Source organism: Heterodontus francisci, chromosome 15, assembly GCF_036365525.1.
Source record: "Heterodontus francisci isolate sHetFra1 chromosome 15, sHetFra1.hap1, whole genome shotgun sequence".
Lineage (NCBI taxonomy): Eukaryota > Metazoa > Chordata > Chondrichthyes > Heterodontiformes > Heterodontidae > Heterodontus > Heterodontus francisci.
In genome coordinates, this window is record NC_090385.1 from 84637846 (window position 1) to 84655906 (window position 18061).

At 41.3% G+C, this 18061-nt stretch overlaps 1 protein-coding gene across 1 annotated transcript in view; it reads left to right on the forward strand.

The window, feature by feature from the left end:
* The window catches only part of LOC137377761 (adapter SH3BGRL-like), a 102059-nt gene that overhangs the window by 61702 nt on the left and 22296 nt on the right, over positions 1 to 18061 (forward strand). The window contains exon 2 of the mRNA XM_068047775.1: positions 7975 to 8160. Within this exon, the coding sequence (XP_067903876.1) occupies positions 7975 to 8160 (186 nt within the window). The remainder of the gene's footprint in view (positions 1 to 7974; positions 8161 to 18061) is intronic.

An 18061-nucleotide genomic window follows, 5' to 3' on the forward strand; every position in this document is an offset into this window, starting at 1 on the left:
GAGAGGAGAATAATGGAGGTGTTCACTGATATTGACCCCAGACTCTGGGTGCTGTTCATGTTCCACTGCCTCATTCATCTGACAGGACAACAGAGATTGTGTCATCAGCGAAAGTGGTCTCCTTATTGCAGTGCTTTCCGAGGATGGTAGAGAATCGGGGAAATGGGTCAATGCATTGAGTTAAAACAAAAAAAAGTGCTTTGCTTTCATTGTGACTGGGTGATTTACATCAAAATCTGCTTCTATTTCAAACCACTGCATGTTTGATGAAGTGAATTGGGAAAGACTATGAGGGTGAAATCAATGTTTGGTGAAAGCCGGAAATAGGCGAGAACAAATCATCATTCTGTTTTAAACCGAGCTCCAATTTCTTTCTCATGCACGGTGTAAAGTTTGCTACTGATCCACTCTCAACCATTTTGTGCTTTTGTTGAAGACCAGTTTCAACCCTTATTTGCTCTCTTTGGTGATTCGTAACTGGAGGTTGTAATTTTTTGAATAAGGCATAAAACGGCGCCTAAGAATCCAATATGGCAGGCAGTTTATGCTCGCTCAATTCATGTCGGAATTGTGCCACCCATCATATTAGATAGAATGCTCAGCAGGTGTCCAGGCCATATGCCTGAAACTGGGGTTAGGCCAATTGCATATGCAAGTCAGTGGCCTATTACCTGTTTCAGATCCCTTTGCCAAATTGGACCATGATTGGCTGCAGGCTGTGCTATGTTTACTGTGGTCAAGTTCTTCAGGTGCTCACCAGCCAAACCAATGGTGCTTGATGCTAGAGACTGGCACTCAAAAGTAACTTTAATGCTTCTCCCAATTCCACATTGAAATTACAGGCTGTTGTTCGCAGCACTTGTCCCCCCTCCCAATTGCCTCCTCCCTCTCCCACTCCCCCACCCCCCCAACAAGCCTTTCATAAGGATCTGGGACGACCTTGTTGCCTGCGCCGCAGATGGTGAATTGTCTCAGACTGAAAATGGCATCTGCAGCTCAGTGGTATTATCCAAATGAGGTCGGCGGAATATTTGCTATGGTCCTACCACCGGCCTCAGTAGGTACATGTAGTGCTCACTACACTGGGATTGTGCCCAGATTCAATCACAGTCTAGTTTCTATTTCCAGTTCATATTTCTGTTGCTGTACATTAATAAAAAGAAATGTTTCATGCACCAAGAGAACTGTTTTCCATTTGGGTAGCTGATACGGTCGTTAGGAAATTAGGACGAAGTGTCCTGCGGACTGTAAATATTTGCAAGGGAGTATCCCACACAGTGGAAAAACACTGATCTATTATATACTTTTCTTTGGCCAGGATGGAGGGTTGTCTACATCAGGCATCCATGTCCTCGGCTGTCTCAGAGATCCTTTCCATTCTGTTGATTGAACTGTTGGCATTAATCTGAAGGGTGAGAGGAAAGGCTTTCTGAACACAGGATTATCTGAATTTTCTGGAGTTTAATCTGGATTCAGTGTCTCTATTGATCGGAAAACTCATCCCTGTGCCTTGCTTTTGAGTTTTGAGCGATGCGTAGACGTACATTACTATGCTCTGCGGTCTTGTGCTTATTTGATTCCGGTTGAAAGGCTGTAGAAAGATGTTCCCTCATGGAAAAGTGTTTAATTTAAAAAATAAAATAAAATTGCAATTTGTGCCAAGAGTCAAGCCACAGGAATATAAAAGGGGGACAGCACTTCGCCCAGGCATTGAACAGCACACAATGTGAACCAAATGCTGAAATGATTTACGATTGCACTGCATTGCTTTCCTAAAAGACCAAAAAAGTTCCAAATTCATAAAAGAGTAACCCAACAGCAACATTTATTGAGGAAGATTTAATTGTACTGTTTAATTTTTTAAAACAAATCAAATTAATAACAAAATAGTCCCACTAAATATATCTAAAGCAGAGGCTTCTAAACTGGGGGACCGTTGAGCCAAGGGGGACCTTGGAGGTTCTGGGGGGGATATTGATGGAGGAACAGGAGAAGGGCTTTGCAGTTGTCATCAGATTCCTGTATAACTCTGTGGCATGTCCTTTCTGTTGTTTAATGATAAAGACACTTGCCTGCAATGATGGTGGGACAGTCTCTGGAAATGTCTGTCTCAGGTTCCCAGAAGCAGGTCAATACTTACAAGGGGCTATCTTGGAATGTCTAATATCTGGAATAGTTCATTGAGTTAGAGTAGTGGTGGCAAAAACCTCTGGAGTCATTTGAGACTGTTCGAGAATATGATTGGGCTTCTATGGTCGGATGAGCTTGAGGGTTAAAATGACATTCTTCATCAGTGTTTCTTTTTGTGAATTTTCTATTCATTTTTTAAAAATTAGGCTCAGCTTTTATATATATATTTCTAGCATGCCTTACATCAATTCTCATGCTTTTGGAGGGAAACTTATTGTGGTTTACAAAGGAAATTTCAATTGATAGTATGCCATTCCTTTTAATGGTTTTCTCTAACTAGGTTTGCAATCTGGTTTATTCTTTCTGATCCTGAATCTCACTCCTCAAACAGTTGTAACCTTTAGGTCTTGCACCCTGGCAACAGCCCCACAGTGCCTAATGCTATTCTGCATGCAAGCCAGTGCAAAGGCAAACTAATCTCAGGCCTTTGGTGGCACAATCCCTCCTTTAGGAATAGAGCAGTGGTGACATGGACCAGATTTAGTGTTTATGGGGAGATGATGGCGTAGTGGTAATATCACTGAACTAGTAATCCAGAGGTCCAGACTTATGCCCTGGGGACATGGGTTCAAATCCCACCATGGTAACTGGTAGAATTTAAATTCACTTAATTTTTTAAAAATCTGGAATTGAAAGCTAGTTTCAATTGTATCATGAAATTATCATCGATTGTCATAAAAACCCATCTGGTTCATTAATGTCCTTTTCGGGGAGGAAATCTGCTGTTCTTACTTGGCCTGGCCTACATGTGACTCCAGACCCGTAGCAATGTGGTTGACTCTTAACTGCCCTCTGAAATGGCCTAGCAAGCCACTCAATAGTCAAAGGCAATTAGAGTTGGGCAACAAATGCTGGCTTTGCCAGTGACGCCCACATCCCATGAAAGAATAGGAAAAAAAAGTGTTTATTCAGTGAGGAATCTCCTGGCCTCGACTCAATGCTTCCAGTGATAGGAACATAGGAACAGATGCAGGCCAATCAGCTGTTCGAGCCTGTTCCGCCATTCACTGAAATCACAGCTGGTCTGTATTCTAACTCCATTTGCCCACCTTGGTTCCATGTCCCTTTATATCTTTGGCTAGCAAAGAGTTATGTGTCTTCTATTTAAAATCATTAATTGAGCTAGCAACTGCTGCTTTGTGTGCAATTGAGTTCCACACTTCTACCATCCGCTGTGTGTAGAAGTGTTTCCTAATTTATCTCCTTGAATTGCCTGGCTCTGATTTTGAGGTTATGTCCCACTATCCCACCATAAAGCCTGGCTCGGGTATAAAATTAAAACCCGACTCAGGCCCGACCTGACAACAGCCAATCCAAACCCAAACCGGGCCCGAGTCCTTTAATTTCTTTTCATGCCCAACCCGAAAATATCAAACATATTATTGAAACAGAAAAAAATTGTAAATTAAGAAGAAAACAATACCACCAGCAAATGGGAATGGCAATTAGTAGTGCAATTTGGAAATCTACATCAGTAATACAGTGTCAGAGAGTTCCCAAACTCTGCTCGGGTGCCTAACGTAGACAAGATAACTCAACAAGTGTGAGGATGAGCCACCCACATTACTGTTGCATTAGCAGACAGTTCAGGAACCCAGACAAGGTGCTGTCAGAGAGCATAACCAACTTTTGTCTGTTTTAGATCCTCTGCTACTTACTTCTTCATGTACAATATTGAAGAACGAGGTACTTGGAGAATTTGTTGCATTCAGGTCCTTGTACAATTTGAGTAGACGTAGAGGGGAATTTCTAGCTTACAAGCTTATGGAAATGACGGGGGAAGACTAGCTGGCTCATCAAGACTGTCCCACACCAAGATAGCTGGACCATCATGGATAAACACTTCTTCCCTCTCCCTAACTCACATCTAAATCTACTAGGAGTGGTAAAAAAACATAAAACCCTGGGCCAATGTGGGGAAACAACTCAGCAAATTTCCTCTCCAATGCCCTGCTGCCCTAGCAGTCGAAAACCTGTCCAGGAGATTACATGGACCACGTGTTACCTATAAAGCAACTTACCTTCTATATGACGCACTCTTTCTCACAGTCAGCAACTGACCGAGCTCCCTCTTGAAGCCGCTGAGAAAGTTAGCACCTATCACACCAGCTGACAATGTATTCCAGAGGTTTTCCATTCGCTAGGAAAAGAACCACCTAACATCCTGTCTATTCCTACACGTATGTGGTTTGATATACTTTTTTTTAGTTAAGCTCATAGATGGTTTTCTCTCTGCAATGTTACTTGTCTGTTACTGGTGAAACAATCAGTTGGCAATGTAATGGGGAAAAGGCTTGCTTTTGAAAATCAATCAACATTACTTCTACAGCCATTATAGCTTGTTTGAAATTATCTACATTTGATGGGAAAATATTGCATTAATAATGCTACACTGTTTAATGTCTTCAAAATGGTTTTGACATGAACTGAAGTTTCAAGAGACAGCCAACTCTCTATTCACTCCCATGGAACAGAACACCAGACCTTTGGGATCAGAGAAAAACTTCATTCAAGGAACACAAGCTGTTAGGTTGACTAATATAGACTATAATGGCAGATTAATATGCCAGTTTTAATTAATTACTGTGGAAGATTTAGAATTTATACTTGGATGGCCAGTGGTGATTATTCAACCACCACCCCCCTCCCCCAATATATATGAAAAAACAGTGTGCACAATGCCAATTAATGTCTAGATGAGATACAATAAATATTGGTTCTATGCATTTTCATTTTTAATATTTGCATTTGAAACACTGAATTATCAAAACTAAGATAACTTGAGTATAATTTAGTCTCTCACCCACTCAGGAATGAGAATTAAGTAAATTGGATCCTGTGTTTTGGCTTATCTCATAATTCCTAGTGCATCTCATCCACAAGGTCCATTGATGTGATCAATGGCACTTGCTTTCAATCATAATGTGGCAGCTTTCCAGATGTACATCACACAACAGCTACAACATGACTTTCTACATAAACAATCCCATCATGGAATTTTGTGGCAGACTAATTTTTTTGCCCTCTTTCAATAACTGGGTAGATCTAATGAATTTTTTTTTTAAGAAGATCATCAACATGCTTACAACCAGGGTGGTCTGGGCAAGGCACGACAGCTATTTTCCCAAGTCTGTACTTGCAATGTTAAAACAAAAAAGTTCATAAATTATATTTTAAGCATGTGTTATGTATAAAATGAGATATTAGTATTCCTTTAAAGGCTAATTTTAACTCACATGACTGTTACTCAAATTATCCAGTAAATTTCATACCATTTTGGCAGCCACTATAACTGAAATATGAATGGACCTTACAATCTACTCCTGGGTTTCCTTTGGGCAGAGAAGGCAGCCTCTAATTTGTGTTATTGAATTTCATACTCTAAATAAGTACAATTGCCTTAGAAATGCAATTCACAAAAATTTCCAGACTTAAAACCAGCCTGGAAAAATAAAACATGTGTTCCCACATTTTGCATTTTTTTTTAAATCACAGCAGTGAAAAGTTTGGTTTAAAAATGTCACACTTAACTTTTAATACATAGTATGTATTTATATTGGGGTTTTCACATAAGCGGATGTGACAAGTGGCACAAAGACTGCCAAAGCTAAACAGTACAGTCCAGCCCAACCCGACCCGAGCCTGAATGCTGGACACAGAATGTAGACCCAGCCCGACCCGAACCCGACACACGTAGTCAGGTTTGGTCGGGTAGCCAGGCTTTATCCCACCAGTGGAAAAAGTTTCTCTCTATCTCCCCTATCAATTCTTTAAAAAGACTAAAAGCCTCAATCAGATCATTCCTTAACCTTCTATATTCCAGGGAATAAAAGCACTGTTAGTGTCACTAAATCACCTTACACCAACAGTGCTTGTGTCAATTTCCTCAGATTGCCATGTTGCACAATAGGTGCAAGGTTTATTTTCAGTCTAGCCCTTCATTCCATCCAATTGCTTATCAGTGTGGATCCTACGAGCAAGTCCATTCTCTCCTGGCGGGGAGGTTAGTTACCAGGGGACACAGATTTAAGGTGATTGGTAGAAGGATTAGAGGGGACATGAGGGGAAACTTTTTCACCCAGAGGGTGGTGGGTGGCTGAAATTTCGCTGTCAGGAATGGTGGTGGAGGCAGAGACCCTCAATTCTTTTAAAAGGTACCTGGACATGTACCTGAAGTGCTAAAAGACTATGGACCAGGTGCTGGAGGGTGGGTTAGTTTGGGCGGCTAGTTTTTTCGGCTGACGTAGACACAATGGGCTGAATGGCCTCCTGTGCTGTACTTTTTCTATGGTTCGATCTCAATACTAATTTGACAATCTTCAGTCCACTGTAATACAAGGTATTGATGCAAGATGCATTTAGTCACCATTCTGCTGGGTGTTTTTTGCAATGATAAAGTATTTTTGTTTTGTAAATCAAGTCACAGTACACAAGCAATTTTTTTAAATGGCTAGCAAACTTATTTTGATACAACGCTGCATATTTTGTTGGTTACACATTGCCACAATGGGGGAATTTTATGCTCTCCCCCAATATGACTTTGGAGGCGAGAAGAGCATATAATCAGTGGAAAGATAGTGGAGAGACCGCGACACCTTCCCACCTCCACTCAAATTAATTCCAAGGTCGGAAGGCCCGTGGATGGCCTTCCCACCTCACCACCAATTGAGGCCCTTAAGTAGGGAATTAACGCCCAATTAAAGACCTCATCCTGCTGCCACAAGTATTAGCCCAGCAGTGGGAGGGCCTGTCGCTGCATGGGGAGTATGCCAAGTTCACCCCGTGTGGGTTGCTTGCCAGCTCCAGGGTGGCAGGGGGGCTCCCTTGTTAAAATTCACTCAGTGCCTGATTGAGGGACCTGGCATCGGGAAGTGGAGGGGACCCGCTGAGATCCATCTCCCACCCTGGCTGCCGACTCCCCCAAAGCCCCCCTCCACATGATCCCCACCCTGTGAAACCCCCCTCGCCCTGACTCACCTGTGGTCTGGTCCAGCGCCTCTGATGAGTCCAGTACTGGCAGCAGCCACCGTCACCTCTGATTGGCCAACAGCTCTGAGTAGGCGGGGCTTTCGTTGCCGGGGTCCTTAATCCCGGGGATGGTCTGCCACTGTCCACTTAAGTGCCTAATTGGCACATAATGCGGCAGACCTTCCCCAGAGGAGGTGGCGCGGGGTTGTCGCCGAGGCTTCAGCCAATTGCAGAGACCCCCATCGCCCAGATATAATCCTGGCCATTGTATATGTTATTGATGTATCTTTGATTCAAACAACATCCTAGATGATGTGCTTAGGTGCATTGCTTAGAAAGAGGAATTGATGATTGTTTAAAAAGGGAACCAAGGAGTGGAGTTGGGAAGGTAGAAAAACATGCTGATAATATGTAATTTGATGGCAGATTATCAATATGGTCCTATAATTTGTATTTTGGGGAGAATATTAATATGATGGGTAGGTAAAAAGGGCAGTGTATTGGTATGATGATGGTGCCTTCATTAGTTTTAAGGCTTGCCTGTGAATGTAAAGCACGGTGCTCACTATTTTAGGTTCACAGCAATCTTGTTAATGTACTTGTTTGTCTAAGGTACAATAGCACCAATAATAACAGGCATAGAACTTACAATGCACTTAAGATGACCACCAAACGGTGAGTGCATTATACACTTAATTTACAATTTTAGAATGAGTAATGGGCCAGGCTGTACACAAGCTCCTCGAGCACTAAGGATTCCTTTCACATGTTCTTGATTCCTACATTGAGTAATCGGAATACTGGTTTAATTTCTAGATTAAGAAGCAGCAGCAGGAGGTATTGGACTACCTGCAGGCCAACAAAATTGAGTTTGAAAGATGTGATATTGCAGTCAATGACGAAAACAAAATGTTTATGAGGGAGAATGTTCCAGAGAACTGCCGACCTGTAACTGGAAACCCACTTCCACCTCAGATCTTCAATAATGACCATTATTGTGGGGTAAGGTGAACTCTAACAAACAAAATCTTTCTCTGTTAGTAACGTGAGCTTTTTCTTGAAAATTAAAGAATTTTACTTGACTGACTGAAAATATTTTTGAGAATTTTAATTGGACTAGAAATGATTGTTGGTGATATCAGTGGATGAATATCAGCAGCAAGTAACTCACCTCCTAACTCCCCAAAGCCTGTCCACCATCTACAAGGCATAAGTCAGGAGTGTGATGGAATACTCTCCACTTGCCTGGATTTGTGCAGCTCCAACAACACTCAAAAAACTCAACGCCATCCAGGACAAAGCAGCCTGCTTGATCTGCATCCCATCCCCACCTTAAACATTCAGTCCCTCCATCACTGGTGCACAGTAGCAGCTGTGTGTACCATCTACAAGATGCACTGCAGCAATTCGTCAAGCCTCCTTTGACAGCACCTTCCGAACCCACGACCTCTACCATCGAGAAGGACAAGGGCAGCAAACGTATGGGAATATTACCATCTAGAGGTTCCCTCAAAGCCACACACCATCCTGACTTGGAACTATATCGCTATCCCTTCTCTGTCACTGGGTCAAAAACCTGAAGCTGCTGTTCCCTCTGCCTGCTCTTTGAGCGGCAAAACCTTAACAACCTACATGTGTCTGCACCACATGAGTCTCAGCACTTCAAGAAGGTAGCTCACCACCACCTTCTCAAGGGCAATTAGGGAAGGGCAATAAATGCTGGACTTGTTGGTGATGCTCACATCCCATGAATGAAAAAAAAAGCTCAATTGTATCACCTCACCCTATGCTAGTGATCTCCTGCCTTCCTTCTATTCCATTTGCATCCTCCACTGCTCTAATACTGGCCTTCTGCCTGTCCCTCAGCTCAACCACTGGTGGCCACTTAATCAGCCACTTCACTCCTGCCATCTGGAGCTTCCACCTCAATCTCTCCAATTTACAACCTCCCTGTACACTTCCAAAACTCTTCGCAAAACTCTTCTCTTGGTCCAAGAACCCAACCCTCTTCTTTTGCACTCTCCTCCTGTACAATGTCCAATTGCCATTCTTCTCAAACTGAAGTGCTTTGACACATCTTCCTGTACATGAGGAGTACTGTAGATCTGCAGGTTGTTGTACACCATTCCCTCTGCCTGCTCTTTGAGCAGCAACGTTAACCCTTTAGCATCCATGATGACAGCAGAGAAATGTATGAACACACTTAGTTTTCAGCCACTAATAGTGCTAAGAATAATTTCTAGGCTATAATCTCCGTCTTCACCATCTACTATGATCTATAAAGTCACCTTATTGGTTAAAACGACTCCAATGATTCAAAACTTAAACACTTATTATGTTTATTTCTTTTAGCATTACCTTTAAACCAGAAACCACCTCTTTTGAGTTGAATGTTTTTCTGATTAATCATCATCACCAGCATTGCCAAGATAAAACCTATAGAACTGACATTGTTGATGATAGTTTGGTACTGGTGAGCAGAGGCTGGTGATTCTAACCCTGGCAGGTTCCGATGTTTATAATGCAAAGTTGTTTGTTCTATAAATGCATGATAGAGAATATTTTATTATGCTTTCCCCCTGCAACTGTACATCTGAAGTTGCCTCAGAGGCTGAATGAATCTGAATGAAATAGATGCTGAAATAAAACAGCTCTAATTAGTTACTAAGAGATGGGAGCATTGTATGATATAATAATATATATACTATATACTATTAATATATTAGATATGCATTAGTTAAAGGAGCTGAGCAGAGACAATGTGTATTAATTTATGGGATTTTCACTATTGCCTATAATGAGGACTGGTGTCTTTAAAATAAACCTTTGCCTAATTTCTGTTTAAACTGAAGCATTGATGATGACATTTGTAGGTTATAGACAATGTGTTTGAATTCATTAGGGCAGGCAATAATCATTTTATCAAAAGACAGTTCAGTTGAGTAACAGAGTTTAATATGGTTGGGAACTAATTCCTGATACATTATGATGATTTTTCTTTTCTGGAGACAAGAAGTTTTCAAACTTTGTGCAGGGCCACCTGTAACTGTCATTACACTCCCGGGGAATTCCCTGGAATTATTGATACACTCTGGGTATCCCCAGGGAACTATTGATCTACTCCCAGGGATACCACTTGAACTATTGACACACTCCTGGGATCCCCTGGAACTATTGATATTCTCCCAGGGGATTCCCTGGCACTATCGATACACTCCCGGGAACTCCTAGAACTATTGATACATTCCTGGGGAATGCCAAGAACTATTGATACACTCCCAGTATTTTATTCCAGAAAGCCAGGTAATGAAGGATAGAACTGGAGCCAAATTTTACACACTTTTATAAGATTTTTACTTAGAGATATACATAACAAACACACATCTCCGAACCCAACTGCCATGGTTTTAGTCTATTCCTATTTATTGGAGCAGAACTGAATCCGCAGTTAATACCCACCACCTGCATACAATTAAACACAATTAATATAGAATTACTAGATTTGTTTCTCCCTCTAAATAAAAATTAGAGTTTAAATGTACAATCAAAATTTCAAAACAAATCAAATCAAAGACCTCCATATTCTGTATAAAGCATTACATTGCAAGACGCTCCTCCCTCTAAGATCCCTAACAGTTTCTTCGTACAAGCACTTCTTTTTGTAAAACAATCAGACAGTTGATAACTTGCATCCAACCATTTACTTTTAGAGATCTTCTTTCTCTCTATCATTTGTTTCCAGCCAGCACAGTCAATCTGTAACCTTTTCTCATTCACACGTTTCGTAGGGGAAACCCCAAGAGTGTATCAATAGTTCGAGCGGTATCCCTGGGAGTATATCAGTAGCTCCCAGGGGATACCCAGAGTGCATCAATAGTTCCAGGGAATTCCCTGGGTGTGTAATGATAGTTACAGTTGGTCCCACACAAAGTTTGAAAACTTCTTGTTTCCAGAAAAGAAAAATCCACATAATATCAGGAATTACATTATCCCACAATGAACAACTATCTACATAATATTCAGTGGGTATACTATCTTCAGTATGTCCATTGAGCAGCATGTCACTTAAAATTTTTGACAAATAGAGTCCTATATCCACTGTCTCCACAAATGGCAGTGTTTCAACAGCCAGAGTACTTTTAATAAATGTTTTTATTTTCTTAGCTTCCCAAGCTAAAGGACAATATTTCCCATTTTCACCCATCAAAAATATTATGAAACCAGCTGCACTGGAATACCCATCAGGAAGATTAGCATGTGAAGCATCGCTAAACATGTCTACCTTCATGTTCTTTGGGTCACATAAGGATGGGAACTTAAGAACATATTTCTCCAGATTTATTTTTTCATGTTTTATTTGCCCTTAAAACATTCTTTACTCTAGGGTGTTTTCATCATAATACTTAACTCCAACACATCAATACGAGCATCTGGTCGAATTTGAGTGCACAACCAGTTCAACTGGCCAATCGAGCTTTGCCAGTTCTCTGTCTCTTCTTAGATATGACACCATCTTTCTGTGATTACCCAGTACTATTCGTCAGGATGGGAGTAGCACTCTCAAAATAGGACATACTATTCCAGACATACTTTACTTAATATCTAAACCAATATATTTAAAAACTCCACAAGCCTGATTCCCAATTTTAAATTTACACTAATCATATTAATAACACATTTCTCAAATTCTGCAGTATCACCCCTTAAGGAATCACGAACGTGCATCGGGTAGATGCACGAAAGTTTCCCTTTATGACATCAATAAAACATTGTGGGATCTGCTTTTAGTTGAACACAACCAATATTCAGCAAAACAGATCTCAAGAAATACCATACCCTAGAAGCATTGTTCAGGCCATAGACAAATTTACTTAGTTTCCATAGTTTTCTTTCTGTTGTCTCTTTGGGCAGTTTCAGAAACACTTCTCTCTGCAAAGTTTCACCCGACAGATACTTGGCTTTTATGCCAATTAGCCTACACTTCCGTGAATATGTAACTAAAAGAGCTAAAGGATTTCTAAGATTACTTTTCCAGCTGTGGAAGAATCCACTCTATCATTTGTATTACCAAGTCAGTCTTCAAAACCTCGCTAAAGCCTTATAAGTCCTATCTGTAAGGATATTTTGGATACAAATCCACCCATGTGACAAAGCTGGTTACCCCTTATCTGGTACCTCAGAATAAACTCCAAACCCTTTCCAACTATCTAATTCCCTTTGTTTTTCCCATCTTATTAGTTTATCCTCAAGTCTATTGGCAGCCACCAAAACTGTACAATCATGGGCCTTCTACTTCTAGTTCTGTTCCAAGACTGTTCTATGGCCTTTATTTCATTGTCTAATCTATTCAAGCTACGGTGTCTACCTCCACTTGTGTGTGTGCCGGACTACTACTGCAAGATCTCCCTCTTGCACCATCAGAGGCTCCTTCTCCTGGATGTGATCATTTTCTGATGCAAGACTCATTTCTACGATCAGTATGTGCACTGCGCCTTACTCTCTAATGTCACCCCCATTCTGCCAGTCCCTGGACCTCACTTCTTCGCCATGATCCAAAACATTCAAACAATATTTGAACTTGCCAATAGCTTTTCCTGCACTTCCCACAATTGTTGCATCCCTCCATTCACTAGACTTCTTTAGAAATGTTACCAGAATACCCACTCTGGGAAATTAGCCTTTGGATGCGATAGTTCTGTCATGCATGTCATGATCACTCACATTAACACTATTCAGCCCTTGATCTACCATATTCTTTTCCTCAGGAACTTCATCATAAAACACATGAGAATTTGAGGTACACGGTGCCTGGTTCAATTTTACCAGTCGCTCAGAGGCCAAGGTTTTGTAATTAATCCCAATTAATCATGAGGAATGAACCTTAACAGTTCGAGTTCCATGTTTGACTTACCATCACAACCTATTATCTTAAAGGACCTTTCCTTTCGCTATGACTCTCTCTTTTATGGTGTACTAAATCTCCTGGATGGAACTCTGTCTTGGAGTTCAGTGCTCTCTGAATTTTCTCCAAGACCTCAGCCTTGATGAAAGCCCATCTCCCTGCATGTAGAGCATTCAAATGTGCAGAAAAAATTGAACTACTTCTAGTACCTTTCTAGAGCAGGGGGACTATCATACAGAACAAATGGCAATTTGGAATTTCGCCCATTGAATAATTGATAGGGACTATATCCTCCTACTAGCTGGAGTGAATTCTTTGCATGAACTACCCATACCAGCACAGTTGTTAACTTGCATTCAGGTTAATCAGCTAAAATGTTATGCAGCATTTCATCGATCACCACATGATTCCTTTCACAAAGTCCATGGCCAGCAAGACATTCTGCTGCGGCATTCATGACAATGATGTTCATATTTTCACACATGTCTCTGAATTCGCCATTGGCAAATTCTCCTCCATTATCAATCAGAAACTTTGCTGGTGTCCTAAGTCCTAACCCTATCCTTCTCTCCATTATTTTATCTATAATAACCCTCTTGTCCTTGCTATGTATTATTGTAGAACGACTAAATGTGGTTGCCAGGTCTATAAAATGTAAAATGAAATTATTACTCTCTTTGTCCCATATCTTTAGATCCTTGGCAACTACCTCGTTAAAGTCACCTGCCAATGGAAAGCTTACAATAGGACGTGGCAGTGTCCTCTGATACTTTTTTACATATTTCACACTTTTCACTAATCTCTTTATTAGTTTTGTATATTCTTCATCAAGCCCACCTGCATCCTTTAGCAGGATGTTTAACCTTTCAAAGTAAGATGAGCAAATTGTCCATTTAACTTGGTGTTTTTTTTTTCTCTTGCTCTGGTTCTTATCACCTGAGGCTATTAATACTTGTATAACACTATAATCAGGCTTTGTTAAGAGGATACAATAATGTCCTGAATGGGTAAACTGCAGATCCACCAACTTTCCAAAAATAATTGCCTTATCATACTCCATGTCAAGTTTCATTTGTGTCTTTTTCATAAAAAGTTTACTCAACAGCATTTCAGTAGACATTACATCAGTACTTATACAGTGGCTTACTGCAGCTGTTTTACATGGAGTTACAACTCTCTTTAGTCACCAATGTGCTGTCATTATCAAAACTAAAAGAGGTTGTACTTTTATATTCCTTAATCATATGTTGATCCTCACTACTTAGGGAATCAAGATAACATTTTAACCAAACTGTCCCACATACTGTTGAAGTATAAGCACTATCTAGTACTGCACAGTTAAAGCAGTACACAACTAACACATTCACCACATGACTAACTCCTGGTGACCAGTATAATTTGTTTGGATTCATTATAATCTTCATCCTCTTGCTCAGAATTCTCTTTGTCCTGTGTCATTTTGAGGACCCTGCCTCTCTGCTTTGGGCAGTTCACTGCATAATGATACTTCAAGTCACACCTGAAGCACCATGTAACTGTTCCCTGGGCTTTCCTGAGATTCATTTGCCCATTATCCTTGTTCCAATTTTGACTTCTGCTGTAATAGCCAGATCTGATAAGGGTGCTTTCATTCTCATTCTGCCTGTTTTTAATCCTTCCATTGTATTGATGCCTGTGTCTGGTATCTGGACTATTTCAAAATCTGGCAATCATTGAGTCTTCTATTCTTTGTATCACCTTGGAATGTCTCATTTGTTGCATGAAGGAAGAAGGAAGTGACTGTTTCCGCAGAATTTTTTTTAATGCAGCAGACATCTGATCAAACAGAGCCTCCTTCTTGAAGAACTGAACATCAGTTAGAACCAGTTTCCTATCCATATGAGACGGCTTAGCATAATCCAGTAATTGAAATGCAGGTACCTATCCAGTGATCCCCAAATTGAATTTTGTTAATCTGTTATACAATCTCTTAAAGTCCATGATATATTCTAGCATGGAATGACCATCTGCTTTCTGAAATCTATCAAAGTCTGACCATGCCTCGTAAGCACTTAACAGATCATCTTTCTTGTAGATTTCATTCAAGAAGGTCCAAATCTTCATCACTATCCAACTGACCAGCATCCATCTCCCAAATAGTTACTTTTGATATACTTCGGGTAGGAAGTGACAATGCCAAGGCCATACCTTGTTCTCTCTTTGGTAGGGAGGTAACCCGTTTCTACTTATCCATATCAATCTTCCACTGGTCATATGGTTCAGACTTTGAGAACATCAGACGGTAATCATACCCTGACAATAGAAACTTGCTTTCTGCCATTTTCCACAATGGCCACTAGGGTTTTAGTTTTATGTCAGATTTTTTTTCTTTTGTTTCCAACCTTCACCTTTAGGCAACCATCCTCTGCGACTAGATAGCCAGGCAGTGAAGGATAGAACTGGAGCCAATCATTACAAACCTTTATAAGCTTTTTATTTACAGAGATTCACATTACAAACATGCACCTGCAAACCCAACAATCACAGTTTTACTCTGTTCCTAAATAGGAGTATAAGTGAATCCCCCGTTAATGCCCACCACAGCAATTAATATACAATTAACACCCGAGAGTCCCTGGAATCTATGATACACTCCCGGGGAACCTCTGGAACTATTGAGATGCTCCTGGGGATTACCTGGAACAATTAATGCACACCCGGAAATCCCCTGAAACTGTTGATACCCTGCTGGGGATTCCCCTGCAATTATTGATACACTCGCTAGGATACCCCTGGAAATATTGATACACTCGAGGGAATCCCCTGGAATAGTTGAAACACTCCCGGGTTTTCCTCTCAAACTGTTAATACACACCTGGGAATTCCCCTAGAAATGTTGGCACACTCCCGGGGATTCCCGTGAAACTATTGATACACTCCCAGGGATTCCTCGGAAATATTGGTACATAAAGTCGTAGAGTTATACAGCACAGTAACAGGCCCTTCGTCCCACTGTGTCCGTGCCGGCCATCAAGCCTATCTATTCTAATCCCATTTTCCAGCACTTGGCCCTAGCCTTGTATACAATGGCATTTCAAGTGCTCATCTGGATACTTCTTAAATGTTGGGAGGGTTCCTGCCTCCACCACCCCTTCAGGCAGTGTGTTCCAGATTCCAGCCACCGTCTGGGTGAAAATTCTTTTCTTCAAATCCCCTCTAAACCTTCTACCCTGACCTTAAATCTATGCCCCCTGGTTATTGTTACCTCTGCTAAGGGAAAAAAGTTTCTTCCCACCAACACTATCTATGCCCCTCATAATTTTTTGTATACCTCTATCAGGTCTCCCCTCAGCCTTCTCTGCTCTAAGGAAAACAACCCTAGCCTATCCAGTCTTGCTTCACAGCTGAAATGCTCCAGCCCAGGCAACATCCTGGTGAATCTCCTCTGCACCCTCTCCAGTGCAATCACATCCTTCCTTTAGTGCGATGACCAGAACTGTACACAGTACTCCAGCTGTGGTGTAACTAGTGTTTTATACAGCTCCATCATAACCTCCCTGCTCTTATATTCTATGCCTCAGCTAATAAAGGCAAGCATCCCATATGCCTTCCTAACTACCTTATTTACCGGTGCTGCTGCCTTCAGTGATCTATGGACAAGTACACTAAGGTCCCTCTGACCCTCTGTACTTCCTAGGGTCCTACCACTAATTGTATATTCCTTTGCCTTGATAGTCCTCCCAAAATGCATCACCTCACACTTCTCAGGATTAAATTCATTTGCCACTGCTCTGCCCATTTTACCAGCCCATCTATATCGTCCTTTAATCTAAGACTTGCCTCCTCACTATTTACGACACCGCCAATTTTCATGTCATCTGCGAACTTACTGATCATACCTCCTATATTCACGTCTGAATCATTAATGTACACTACAAACAGCAAGGGTCCCAGCACCGATCTCTGCGTTACATCACTGGTTACAGGCTTCCAATCGCAAAAACAACACTCGTCCATCACCATCTGCCTCCTGCCACTAAGCCAATTTTGCATCCAATTTGCCAAATTGATCCCATGGGCTCTTACCTTCTTAACCAATCTCCCATGCAGGACCTTATCAAAAGCCTTACTGAAGTCCACATAGACTACATCAACTGCTTTACCCTCATCTACACATCTAGTCACCTTGTCGAAAAATTCAATCAAGTTTGTCAAACATGATCTCCCCCTGACAAAGCCGTGCTGACTATCCTTGATTAATCCCTGCCTTTCCAAGTGGAGATTAATCCTGTCCTTCAGAATTTTTTCCAAAAGTTTAGACTCAGCGGCCTGTAATTACCTGGTTTATCCCTGCTACCCTTCTTGAATAGTGGTACCTCATTCACTGTCCTCCAATCCTCTGGCACCTCTCTTCTAGCCAGAGAGGATTTGAAAATTTGTGTCAGAGCCCCTGTTATCTCCTCCCTTGCCTCACATAACAGCCTGGAAAACATCTCATCTGGGCCTGGGGATTTATCCACTTTTAAGCCCACTAAATCCACTAATACCTCCTCCCTTTCAATGCGAATTTGTTCAAGTATATCACAATCCCCCTCCCTAATCTCTACACCTACATCGTCCTTCTCCATAGTGAACACAGATGAGAAGTAATCATTTAAAACCTCACCTACATCCTCCGGCTCCACACACACATTACCACTTTGGTCCCTATTGGCCCTACTCTTTCCCTGCTTATCCACTTGCCCTTAAAATACTTATAAAAATGCCTTGGGATTTTCCTTCATCTTGCCTACCAGTGTTTTTTCATGCCCCCTCTTCGCTGTCCTAATTATTTTTTTTATTACTCCCCTGCACTTTCTATACTCTTCTAGGGCATCTGCTGTTTTCAGCCCCCTGAATCTGCCATAATCCTTTTTTTCCCTTATCCAATCCTCTATATCCCTTGACATCCAGGGTTCGCTGGACTTGTTAAATTCCTAGGGATTCCCCTGGAACTATTGATACACTCCCGGAGATTCTCCT